At 31.3% G+C, this 14,089-nt stretch overlaps 1 protein-coding gene across 1 annotated transcript; it reads right to left on the bottom strand.

Moving 5' to 3' along the window:
* Window positions 1-116: 116 nt before the first annotated feature.
* KLRK1 (killer cell lectin like receptor K1) lies at window positions 117-13,792 on the bottom strand. The gene is made up of 7 exons (XM_068561495.1): window positions 13,690-13,792; window positions 11,156-11,263; window positions 7,223-7,315; window positions 6,991-7,044; window positions 6,488-6,639; window positions 6,088-6,191; window positions 117-312 (listed from the first exon to the last, which is right to left on the bottom strand). Exons 2-7 carry the CDS (start codon window positions 11,259-11,261, stop codon window positions 264-266), a joined length of 558 nt encoding a protein of 185 aa, XP_068417596.1. The 5' UTR covers window positions 11,262-11,263; window positions 13,690-13,792; the 3' UTR covers window positions 117-263.
* Window positions 13,793-14,089: the final 297 nt, after the last annotated feature.

The raw sequence follows: 14,089 nt of genomic DNA on the forward strand, positions 1-14,089 counted from the left end.
TTCCCTCAAAATGAGTTATGATTTTGTAGATTACCTTCCTTTTCTCTATTTTTAGGATGCGAGCTATATTGTTGTATAGTTTACCACACCTAAAACAGAAGACCTCTAAATAAACATTTAGAAGCTGATGTCACAAGTTTTATTCAAATCTTTCTATAGATCATCCTAATCCATCTTCTTCATGGAACTTCGTTGCAGTGATTCTGTGGATCATTTGCCTGGGACTTCTTTCGTCTGTTGGATACTTAGCCATTGAGTGTAAGTCACAACGTGAAATAGAAGTTTGCTTTTCCATTACTCACGTAGTGAAATCTGTTGAAGATAGTACAGTGTTTTGATCATTTCTATTCCTTTACAAAGTATAATATTGTCTGCACAGAACTTAAGATAATTTCTTAGAGACACATCAAAATATTGTCCATTTTTAAGCATATCATGAACATTACTTAATGCCTTACTATTTGTTCTCATGTTTCCTTTACCAGAAATGCCTTTAACAATTTTTTTACTCTATGAAAAACTTGCTTACACTGTTATCAGACCAATTTTTCTTTCTTCTGTGATCGATTGCTGTGTGAAGTTGCTGTACATATATTGTAATTTGATTTTTATAATTTTGACTCTGCTAATCCAACTCTGCAAATTTGAGTTATTTGAAGCAAGTGATGTTTCATTAATCATTTTTGTATTTCCAAATTCAGTACAATGTCTTACACATAAGAATGTGTCCAGTTATTTTTCTTTTCGAGTTTAAAACTGACCTTTCTGAATTCTCTTCAATAAATAAGAAGTCATTTCAATCAGAAGGATGTCCAGGAAATATCTCCTCTAACAAGGAAGTAAATAAAACAGGTAATTTTGGAAGAGTCCCTGAGTCATAATTTTATTTCAGGAGAGAAGTGATAATTAACTATTTTGCTTGATACATGTAAATGTATATGAGTCAAATCTACTTGTATGTCAAAAAGTATTTCCCTTGTAGTCCTGTGTATATTATGTATACACTCAAAATGATGACACTATCAAATGATGACCTAAAGTTAAATAAAATACTTTGACAAGGTATCTGTTTTGGGATATCTATATATAATTTCATTTATGTGTCTCTTATTTTCTAATTTTTGAAACTTACAGCTTTTTAAAAATAAATATATACATGTTTTATTTTCATTGTGAAGACAAAGAACATTATGTTGACAATTTTAACAGTTATATATATTGGATATATTTCCTGATACATTTCTAATTTTGTCATTAAAAAATTGTTTCCCAATATGCATCTTATGAGTCTTGAAGACCAAAATGTTTTCAAAGAAGTGAGTTATTAATTTAAGATAAATTTACTACTAAATTTAAGTGCACACAGTCTATAATGTAAAAATCAGAAGACTTTTTATTTGTAGACAGTAGATTTGCTGTGTCAATTTACTGGATGTGATTTGCACGATGGAAGTCACTCAGTTATATTCTAATTTTTTAATAGTTTGGAAATATCCTGCTTGTTCAAACAACTGGCATCAGTATGGAGGAAACTGCTACTGTTTTTAAAGAAACACACTTCCTTGGAAAGAATGTCACCATTATTGCACTGATTTAAATTCAAGATTTCTTAAACTGAATATTGAAGAAGAGATGGCAAAGACAAGATTTTTGTTTCATAAATTTCAGTATCAGAAAATTCTAGAATGACAGCAGTCACTCGAGTTTTATATTCTTCTGAACTACCTTCCGTATCATAGTCACAGAAATCTTTGCAATTTGTAATTTTGAATGTGTACTTCAATAACACCTGAGTGGTTTTCCCCAGCACTTGGGGTAAAGTACAAATAACATGTAGATAAGGTCACTTGTGATCTGATTTCTACCTATTTCTCTGGCTTCCTCTGCTGTTAAGGACTCTCCATAACACAGCTCTAAGGGAAGTGTGCCATGGTCTCCAGCTGTTTTAAAGTTATTTAAATTCATCATGGTCCCCCTATGCTCTTTTATGCCCTTTTTCCATTTACCTGTGACAAATTTTATCTCCTTCACCTCCCATCCCAAACTGTTGTCTCTCGGTTAATACATCCTCATTTTTAAGATTTTAGCTTATTAGACGATCCCCTTGGAAAATATTCTTGGTTCACTAAAACCTGTTAAAATCCCCTGCGAATTCTTCTCCTTTGATCTTGTATTTCTGTTCTTGTAGCATATGTCACTTCTCATTACATAAGCGCATTGAATATTGTTCAATTTTTCAGTGCCTAATTTAAGCAATTACAGTTTTAAGACTTCTTGCTCACTTTTACAACCCCAAACTTAAGAAAATGCCTAGAATATAATGTGTACTAAAAAAAATTGCTCAGTGAATAAATGAGTCATTAGCTCTGGACATGCAGCCTATGGCTGAAGAATTTATGGTTAATCCTTCCAGATTCTCTTGATATAAAGAACAGAGAATCCAAAAGGAAGTTTACATGAAATATGAGCATTTAAACTATTATATTCCTCCTTTTCAAGGAAAGCTCTACTTTCTGATTTATTTTCCTCTTCCTCTCTGCAGAATTTTATAATAAAATTGTCAAAAATGCAATGTGGTATGCAAAAAGAAAAGTTTTCAATCAGTTTATACTACAACTACCAACAACTGAAATGGGTTTGGCTAGATGGCACACAACTTACCCTGAACAAGAAAGTCTCTTGCTGTTTTAAAATTTCAGTAAAGAATAATATTATTTTCTTCTAAATCTAAATAGTTAGTGTAGATATGGACAGATATTAGATTTCATAACAGGTATAGCCATAATAAATCAACAAGGAAATGACAGGAAAGATGGAAAGAAGGGAATAAAATACTAAGTAAATACTAAATTTTATACTAAGCTAAATATTTTACTTTCAAAACTCATTTAGGTTGCTGATTGAGTTATTACCATTCTGCATTTTATTAAAAGGTAATTGAATAAGTAAACTTGCATGAGATTACAAAGTGAGTACGTATCAGATTTGTCATTTTAACTTCAATATAGTTTGACTCCAAGACATGTGCACATAATGAAATTTTCTGAAAGTGTGCTCTCTGCTTCTCTAGGACTCTCCCAGTGTACTTTGTATTAGTTTGCTGTCATAACAAATCACCACAAACTGGGTGGCTTAAAACAACAGAAATTAATTCTCTCATCGTTCAGGAGAGCAGAAGTTTGAAATCAGGATCTTGGTAGAGTTGGTTCCTCTGGAAGATCCTTTGCCTTGAAGGAGCTAGCTGAACTTTTCCAGGGAGAAAACTGTTACTGATTATTAAAAACAATTTTTTGTACTGTATATACTGTAGAACTTGTGTATCAAAATGCTAATGTATAAAGGAAATCTAGTAAACCTCTGTGAAAATACAAGATATTCTGGCAATCCTTGGCATCATTCAGACAGTCAGCCCTGAGTGTCTGCACCTTCCGAATCCTCAGGTCCAACCAACCATGCAGATACAGAGGGCTGACTGTACTACTCCATTTTATACGAGGGATTTGAGGATCTGTGGGTTTTGATATCCTCAGGGGTCCTGGAACCAATCCCACTCCCCCCCACACACCCTGGAGACAACGGGATGATTGTCTATACCTCCAACTTCCATTGCTCCTTCTCTGCATCTCTGTGTGTCTATTGCTCTCTTATGAGGATATTCTCATGGATTTAGGGCACAATCCAATATGCTTTCATTGTCATCCTAAACGTAGTTACATCTACAAAGAACCTATTTCCAAATAAGGTCACACTTTGAGGTTCTGGGGGTCATGGATTTCTGTTACTGGTTACATGGACTAGAGTGACAATATTGGAGATTTAAAAGTCCTCAAATTGTCACTTTTCCCAGAAGCCATTTGCTAAATTCTGAGATAAGACAGAGAGAGGAAGTGAAGTCAAAAGATTCCGAGGAAAAAAAAAGTAGAAACCTCCCAAAGAGTTGTGGTGTTTAGGGAGCAAAGACTAACCAGAAGAAGGGGTTATAAACAGACAAACAGAAAACAGTATATAGAAGCCATGGGTGGATCAGTGAACCGACAGTGGAGACCTGCACCACGGTCACAGCTGGTGATAGATGTGTTAAATAACCTTTTTGTGATAATCATTGCATGGTATATATGTGTATCAAATCATCACATTGTATACCTTAAACTTACACAATATTATATGTCAGCCATATCTTGATAAAGATAGAAAAATAGTACAAAGTTTGGGAAGGGAGAAATGAAAAGATACTTTTACAAGAATCCTATACTATACATGAGTGATATAATAGCAATTGATCAGCTAAAGATAAATGTAATAAACTTCAGAGAAAACTTTAAAATAAAACAAATAGCGATACCTAGTAAGAAAGAAAATAGATAAGTAGATAACATTTTATAATAAATTAGAATATTCTTAAAAGACTGAAAAGGAGGAAAACAGGAATTAATAGTAAATTGAACAAATAAACAAATAGCAAGATAATAGGCTTAAATGTAAACATTTAAATAATCACATTGAATGTAAATGTTTTAAACTTCCCATTTAAAAAGGCAGAGATTGTCAGACTGGATAAAAAAGTTAATCCAATTGCACTCTGTCTACAAGAGAGTCACTTTTAATATAAAGATACATATAGGTTAAAAATAAAAGAATGCAAAAATACATGCTATACTAACACTAATCAATTGGAGTGGAAATATTTATACTAGACAAAGTAGAATTTCATAGCACAAAATATCATTAAGGAGACAGGACTTGTTGCATAATGATAGAGTCATAAATTTATAGAAAGTATGCAACAATCCTAAACATTTATGCACCTAATAACAGAACTTCAAAATCCATTAGGTAAAAACTGTTTGAACTGGAAGCAGAATACATTAATCCATAATTATAAGTCTAAGATTTCAATACCTCTCTCTCGATGATAGATAGAACAAATAGACAGAAAATCAGAAAGGATACAGAGAACTTGAGCAACACTCTCAACCAACTTGACTTAACTGAAATTATAGAACACTCTACCCAAGAACGATGTAATACACATTCTGTTAAAGTGCATACAGAACATTTCCAAAGAGAGACAATTGTCTGTCCATAAAACTAATCTCAATAAATTTTAAAGGATTTAGGTCATACTAAGTATGTTCTGTGATCAGAATGGAACTAAATTAGAAAACAATACTAGAAAGACGTCAGGAAAATTCCCAAATATTAGAAACTAAATAACACACTTCTGAATAATCAATAGATCAAACTAATGCAAAAGGGAATTTAAAAACTATTTTTAACTGAATGAAAATGAAAACACAATATTTCAAAATATGTGGGGATATTGCCAAATCACCTCAAATATTAATAGCATGAATGCTTCTATTAGAAAAAAAGAAAGGTTTCAAATCAATATATCAGCTTTTACCATAAGAGATTAGAAAAAGAAAAGTCCATCCTGAATAAGAAGATAGTAAATAAAAATCATAGTAGAAATAACTAAATAGAAAATCAAAAAATAAATGGTAAATAAGCACAAAAAGATGCTCAACATCATTAGTTATTAGAAAAACACAAGTTAAAACCACAATGAGATACCACTACATATCTATTATAAAGACTAAAATTTAAGAGACTGACTTTAATAAGTATTGACCAGGATGTAGAGTACCTAGAACTCTCACACGTTGTAATGGGAATGTAAAATTGCACAACCTCTTTGGATAACAGCTCAAGACTCTCTCAAAAAGTTATACATGTACCTATCATAAGATACAACCATTCTACTCCTAGATATTTATATAAGGGAAAGGAATGTCTATGTTCATACGAAGACTTCTACACAAATGTTCATTGCAAGTAGCTTTATTTGTAATAGTCAACAACTGGGAACTACCCAAATATCCATCAACATAATGTTACTCATTATTATTTGTATTGGATGCTCTGCTCCACAATCTCCTAAATTTAGTCTCTAAGAGTTTTTTGTAGAACTGATCAGAATATGGGGATGTCCTGGCATTGTGTGAAGGAAAATGTGATAGTGGAGTGATCATAGAGATAGTTTAGGGACAAATCCACAAATAGAGACCAATTGGTACAGAAACTTACTGGTTGGGTGAGAGAATGGAACCATCTTCCCACTGCCAGGAAACATTTGTGGAAATTTGTACTAGTCCCATCCAATGATACAACTTCACCAATTTAAAGAAATCCTGTTTGAAACCACAAATAAAATCAGTCCTTAGAATTTCGTAAGTACAGGCTATAATCATTTAGTCATTTTTTCCCACATTTGGGGAAGCTGCATTCTGTACGCTAGCATAATTCCAACTTAAACACCACATACAAAATACCTGCAATTTCTGTGCTTTCTTATTTCTAATGCAGAAAGATTTTTGGTTGGTGTATCTGAGTCTTCGTGCCTCTCGTGTTTTAGGTTCATATTCCAGTGAGTTGTTTCTTATGTTAGGACTAAACATAGAAAGGGGAATTAAAACAAATACTCAACCTGTTCCTCTCTGCTGTATATCTTCAGGAGACTGGAATTTTGAGACATACAAGAAGCTTGGCTCTGGTACGAGCTTTTGCTCTCATTAAAAAATTGGTAGCAGTTATTTCTATAATATATCCAGTTTTTAGGACATGGACCACAGTAGTTTGCTAGAAAGGTAGAATACGTTATTAATTCTGAATGTCTGAACATTATAGCAGATTTTATCTAGACAGGTTAAATGCCTTTTTTATTCTGACTCTAAAATTCCAGATAATTAACTCATTATGATATTGCCCAATGACATATCTCTACACATTTATATAAAGAGAGATGCCAAAACTATGTCCTCTACTTTTTACAAGTACTTCTTCATTATAAATAAATAGATAAATTTACAGTGAATTGTGGACAAGGATTAATCATTTTCTTATTCACTTTCTTGTTCATGTCATTGGATACATGCCTATACCCAGATGCATGCAGTTTGTGCTTCAAAATATTAGAAAATTTTCACTTACCTTTCAAAGAAATTGGAGTTTCTTGGTTGAATAATGTTATTAAAACAATCACAGCTATTGAAAGGGTTTGTATTGTTAGTAACTGATAGCCTAAGCAAAAGTATAAGCTCAATAAAGAAAATACACTCAATATTGCTAGTTTATATTTCTGTGCTTCTGAATACTAATCAAAGTAACGCATTACAATCATTAGATCAATAATGCTGTTACTCACTTCTCTGTTATCACTTACAATTTATGATCATGGCACTGCATATCACTACCATTACAATGAAACGAATCCCCATAGCTACAGCAATGGATTGGGCAAGAAAAAATGGAGATGCTTTCAAAGAAAAAAAAGAGTGAGAAAAATGAGAAAAAGGATAAATGGTTCTGGTATCTTTCTGTTTAATATAAATGTTAGAGGCTTTTTTTTTTTTTTAATGGGGGAGGCATGATATCAGTGCTTTTCCATAATTATTTTTCTCAGAAAAGGTAAAACATATATTTTGTAAATTATTAAAAAATAAGGTATAAAAATGTATTATCCCCTCCTATTCCTTTCTTCAAGTTCCCTAGTCTTCCTTTAGAATAAATCACAGTTACCATTTTAAAAATTTACAATTTTCCTGCAGATCAAAACGACAATGAGGTATCACCTCACACCGGTTAGAAAGGCCATCATCAAAAAATCTACAAACAATAAATGCTGGAGAGGGTGTGGAGAAAAGGGAACCTTCTTGCACTGTTGGTGGGAATGTAAATTGATACAGCCACTATGGAGAACAGTATGGAGGTTCCTTAAAACACTAAAAATAGAATTACCATATGACCCAGCAATCCCACTACTGGGCATATACCCAGAGAAAACCATAATTCAAAAAGACACATGCACCCCAATGTTCACTGCAGCACTATTTACAGTAGCCAGGACATGGAAGCAACCTAAATTCCCATCAGCAGACGAATGGATAAAGAAGAAGTGGTATATATATATATACAATGGAATATTACTCAGCCATAAAAAGGAACGAAATTGGGTCATTTGTAGAGACGTGGATGGACCTAGAGACTGTCATACAGAGTGAAGTAAATCAGAAAGAGAAAAACAAACATTGTATATTAACGCATATATGTGGAATCTAGAAAAATGGTACAGATGAACCAGTTTGCAAGACAGAAATAGAGACACAAATGCAGAGAACAAACGTATAGACACCAAGGGGGGAAAGCAGGGGTGGTGGTGGTGGTGGTGTGATGAAATGCAATATTGGGATTGACATACATACACTAATATGTATAAAATAGATAACTAATGAGAACCTGCTGTATAAAAAAAATAAAATTCAAAAAAAAAATAAAAGAAGAAACAAACATTTCCAATTTTCCATGCAGATACAATAAGAAATACGGACAATTCCCTTCAACTCTCTTTTAAAAACACATATTTAAGAAACTACACAAAATATTCTGGAAACATTAAGAAAATATCCTGGTGATTATTCCATATCATGTCTTATAAAGTGGTCAAATTTTTATAAATAGCTGCTTGCATTGTGTTTCATTAGTATATGGACAAAATCTAATTATTGGCAGATTTTTATTTTTTTCCAATGCATATTTAAATTTTCTTAGTTTTTGCTATTAGATATAATAATATGAGTAACATTTCATACTTATCTGTGCATATTTTTGAGTAGCTCCCTAGGAGAAATTCCCAAAAGGGTAGTTGCTAAATCAAAGGACATATGCATTTTAATTTTTGTAATGATTGAAAGTTTTAGTCCAAAGAAGGTATACCAATTTATGTAGCACCAAAAATAAATTTAAAAGCCTGTTTCCTCACACTTTCTTCCATGCTAAATATTACTCACATTTTTAAAATGTATAAATAAGATAAGCAGTATTATTTTCAAAATTTTAACTTTGTTTTTCCTGTTATGAATAAGATTAAACATCTTTTTTCTGTGGAAAAATAATGTTTTTATTTTATTTCCCTGAGACTGCTCTTGTTTGTATTAAATAGCTTGTTTGTTTCTTACTTTTCAGGTTAAAAATATTAGTTCACTTCATACCATATGTTTTTCAAATACACATCTCAGATTCCATTTCTGTTTTAACTTTACATATGGTACTTTTGGGGTGCCAAAATGGGTAACGGTTGACTTGATCAAACTTTCCTTTATGGCTTATGCTTTTCCTGATATGAATAAAAATGTCTTCATTATTCTGAGTTTATAAAATAAGTTATGCCCATGTTCCTCCATAATATTATATGGTTTCCTTTTGTACTTAGTTTATTTGGTAGTGTGTGTGTGTAATAAATGATGTAGGAGCTCAAATTTATAAAAAAAATTATTTTCCAAGTGGGCATTGAATTTTTCTAACATATTTGCTCAATAAATCTATGTGTTCTCATTGATATGAAATACTACCTTTAGCATACAGTACATTCCAAATTTGTACTTGCATTTATTCCTATATTTTTTAGTCTGTCTTTCCACTTAAACCATATGTAAAATTTTCTAATATGCTTGAGTATTTGTTAGTGCCCACAGTATAATATTACATTTCTTTTTCAGATGATTTTCCCTATCATTACACTTCATATGTGCCTTAAGAAATTTCAAATCAGCTTTTCAAGAACCTGCCACTTTATTTATTTATTTTTTGAATAGGAGTATAGTTGCTTTACCATATTGTGTTAGTTTACACTGTACGGCAAAGTGAATCAGCTATACGTATACATAAAACCCCTCTTTTTTGGATTTCCTTCCCATTTAGGTCACCACAGGACATTGAGTAGAGTTCCCTGTGCTAAACAGTAGGTTTTCATTAGTTATGTATTTTATACATAGCATCAATAGTGTATATATGTCAATCCCAATCTCCCATTTCATCACTTTAAAAATATGATATAATGGTCTTTCGATAGAATCACATTAAATGTATATAGAGAGATAATTGACATCTTTAAAATGTTGGCTTTTATCCTTGAATAGTTTCTATTTCTATTATGCATGTTTTATTTTACTTTCATCAGTACAACTTTAAATTATTAAATTTATTTCTAGGGTTTTCAATTTAAAAGTTTACTTCTGTTTTTTTCTGATATTTTGTTTTATAAATATGACACTTTTCTTTCATCACATTTTCCTTGTTTTTGTAGTTAGTAAGGCAATTGATTTTTATATCTTATTTTCAATCAAGTCCACATATTAGATATCCTTATTGTTTGTAATATTTTGAGTAAAGTTTTAAAAGATATTTTAAATCACATATTTCTTCAAATAATATTAATTTTGTCTTTTAATTCTAATTTTATATCATTTACTTTTTTTCCTTTTCTGGTTTATTCATGTTGGCTAATACCAGCAAAACAATCAATATTACTCAACAGTAATGATAATAAAAATTCTTCTTTTTCTAACTACAATGAAAATGCTGCTACCATTTATCAATAAGCATAATGATACCTTTTGAAAAAAATATATCAAAGGCAAGTACTTATATTTTAGAGGTTTTAAAAATTATTTTTAATTAAGAATTCATATTGATTTTTATCTGAAAACTTTTCAACATTACGCATACGATCATACAATCTTTCCCCTTTGATTATTACATACAGCACAGTTTCATTCCTGTTATTAATCATTGTGAAATGATGCTATTTGATAATTTATTTTTTAACATTTAATCAAAATTTATAGGTGAGAGTAGTCTGTTGTTTTTCCTTTTGTATAAGCTATTTCAGGCTTTATTTTTCATGATATTCTGGTTTGGTAAAGGACAGAGAACACATCTTCTTCACCACCCAGAAACATTTCTGTGAATAGCAATCAAGTCATCTCCTCCATACTGTTTAAGAACATAACTGAAGGAAATTTGGTATTTGTTTTCTCTTCTGTTTTCCATTTCTCTTTACTCCTCCTTAAAGCTAGTTGTTCAACAATACCTTAGAAACTACTGTCTTCGTTATTATGATAATTTCATCATTTTTAGGGCATGAAAAGATCCTAAACATGATAAACTTTATTATATATTTGAATAGTATATGAGAGTTAACCTCATTCTGCTTTCCTCATGAAGGTAAAATAAACTGAACATTTATCACCAGTTTAATCACAGTTTCTAAGATTCACTTCAGCACACTGAGAGAAGACAAATGGAATATAGAACTTACAGTGTTCTCCACATTTGCTTGTGACTGAGGTACATGTTCTCTTTTGCTGTCGTGTAGAAGCACCATGCTTTACCAGTTCACTGGCATGATCATGAGATTCACTCATCTCTGGGAAAAAACAATTCAGGCCACTGTATCATGGCCTTTCTGCCACTTGAATCATAATTGTTTAAAATTTAAGTTGCCATTTCCATTCATATCCTTTTTAAAGTACAACATCAAGTTACTTTTGTTTCGTATTACTTTGTTATGATTTTTATACTTTGTAATATAAGTAAAGTTATATTTATTCTATGGCAAGATATCTTTAGCAAGATCCTATGTACTATTAAAATAAGTTAATTCTTAATGTGTAATGAAATATAACATTAAAATAAAGACACTGTATCATGAAAAAGACAGGGATCTAGGGCATTAAACATGTGTTTAATTCACAGAGCCACGTTTACTAGGTTAATAATTTCACAAATTGCAAGAAGAAAAAAAGAAAGAAAGAAAGAAATGGAGAAAGAGAGACAGAAAGAAAGGGGGAGAGGGAGGGAGGGAGGGGAGGGAGGGAGGAAGACAAAGAATATTAACAAAACCTGGTGTGGGTATTTTAAAAAGTAAAAGAAAATGAAATGCATCTAGTATCAATAATGTAAATCATGTAGTAAAGTTCTTTATAGTGAAGGACTTACAAAGAGTAAAATAGTAGGTTCTAAAATTTTAGGAAAACGACAAGTAAAGAATCTCACCTCTGAACAACACGAGTGAAAAATAATTTCTTTTACTTATTGAAATAATCACTACTGAATATGTAAAAGCCTTTTATAAATGAAATGTGAATACGAATTACCTTTTACACCTAAAATTAAACTAAAACATTTTTTTAGTTTATACATACAATATGTAATTTAATTTAAACTTCATTATTAAGTATGTGAAAAAGGTAGGTATTATTTTATTTATTATTTATTTATTATTTAGGTAAGTATTTATTATTATTTTATGGGTGAAGAAATTAAATCTTAGAGGTGGCCAAAATCATACTGCTTATTCAGCATAAACCTATCACCTATGAGTAATTTATAATACTTTTAGTTTAAAAAGCACTTTCAAATTTATGTCACTTGAGTTGAATATCATAGAAATCCACTAAGGTAAATATGGCATGTTTTATATCTCTATTTAATAGAAAAGGAAACGTAAGTCCATAGAGGCTGTTACTGTCCCAGATCTCAAAGCTAGAGACTGGTAAAATTTTGATTAAAACTCAGTTCTAACTCCAAATACTAAGGCTGTTATCTCAAATTGTGAGATACATTCCTTTAGGTAGTTAATGAAATGAAGGGGGAAAAAACCTTTCAAGTTTCTGAAGCCAGGATTTAAAATATAACATGACCATAATATAAAATGAACGTAAGTGAATCATAGTAAATTACTTTTCTATGTCTTATATGCTTGTATCAAATTCTGGGTATCTTAAAATTGTACAGAAAGACCAAACTACATTTACGTGGAAAGTACGTACCTGCGCCGTGATGGGCCCACTGATGTCGGACCAACCCCATCATAGAATTATGACTGCCCATCTATCCCACAGATGAATCCAAATTCTTCATTTTTTACAAAGGATTACTGAATAAAATAAAAATGGGAATTTTTTTCCTGTTTCCTCTCCTTGGGGTGAGTTGATATATTTAGATTAGAAAAGTGAGAATACAGAAAAATTTCACCCATGCAGACATGAAAAAGGAAAGAATGGAAATGAGAATTCATATAGAGCCAGGTAAAATTAACTTTTAAATTTTCTCTTGCTACAAAATAAAAAACCAAAATGTTAAAAAATGTAATAGCTGTTTTTAGTTCACCTACACTAAGATACTTAAAGATGTTTTTCATCACTGATAGTGAATGATAACACACACAGTTTTTTATTTATAGTCGTATTATTTTATTTGGTGGTAACTTTATTGGTGGTAATTGCTTTCTTTGCAAGGTAAGTCTGGGTAGGATATATGAATTTTTGTTGAATGGTTTTTCCTAGTATACTTTAATTAAAGTTCTGTCCATATCGTTGTCATCATTAACAAAACTAATCTCACATTTGTATATATAGTAACATCTTAACATTGCCTAGCAGAGCTCTCAGGAAAAAATAAAAGGTGTTTAATAAATGTGCATAGTGCTTAGATTTTAAAAAATATAAACTGTTTTACATTTGATCATGATAGTTGGAAACAATGAAAATAAATTGTTTCATTTTGCAAGTAAGGTTGTGTGTCACATCTTATAGTAATATCATAACTTCTGATTCTTCAATAAGTATATCCTACTTACCTATCATTAAATAAAGTGGAGAAGAATATATCTCAGAAGTAACAAGTATTCATTGCCTTCAGTAAGTCAATTCAAACACTTAAGAAACAATTAGAATTACCTTATGGCGCAAATATTTTTAGAAATTTTCTTGAGGTTAAAACCTCAAGAGTTTCTTATTTCTTGAACAATAGTTGTTAGAAACACACACACAAACACACACAGACACACACCTGATTAGAGAAGGAAGGTCCTGATTCTTGTGGATAAGAGCCTCCTGAAAAAATCAGACACGTCCTGAATTCCTGATTTAGATTTGATACTAGCAATATCCAGTCAATTCTGATCCCTGAAAAGGATATGACAAGTGTTATTCTAATCTCATCTTTCTGTTGAAAAAGCATAGCACAAACCACAGTACTTCCGCCTCTCACTACACAGAAAATTTCCCTTTTTGGTGGAATAAATGTTAGGTCCTAACATCACTTTATGACTTAAAAATGGTGAATTCAGTGATAAGAAGTCACCAGAGTTTTAAGAAACAAATGGTGGGATCACATAATCTCTTTCTGAATTTTTTTCAAAAGTGAAAAATTTGTAATGAAATATGGTTATAAGTACTGTGTGGAAAAA

Source organism: Eschrichtius robustus, chromosome 13, assembly GCF_028021215.1.
Source record: "Eschrichtius robustus isolate mEscRob2 chromosome 13, mEscRob2.pri, whole genome shotgun sequence".
Classification (NCBI taxonomy): Eukaryota; Metazoa; Chordata; class Mammalia; order Artiodactyla; family Eschrichtiidae; genus Eschrichtius; species Eschrichtius robustus.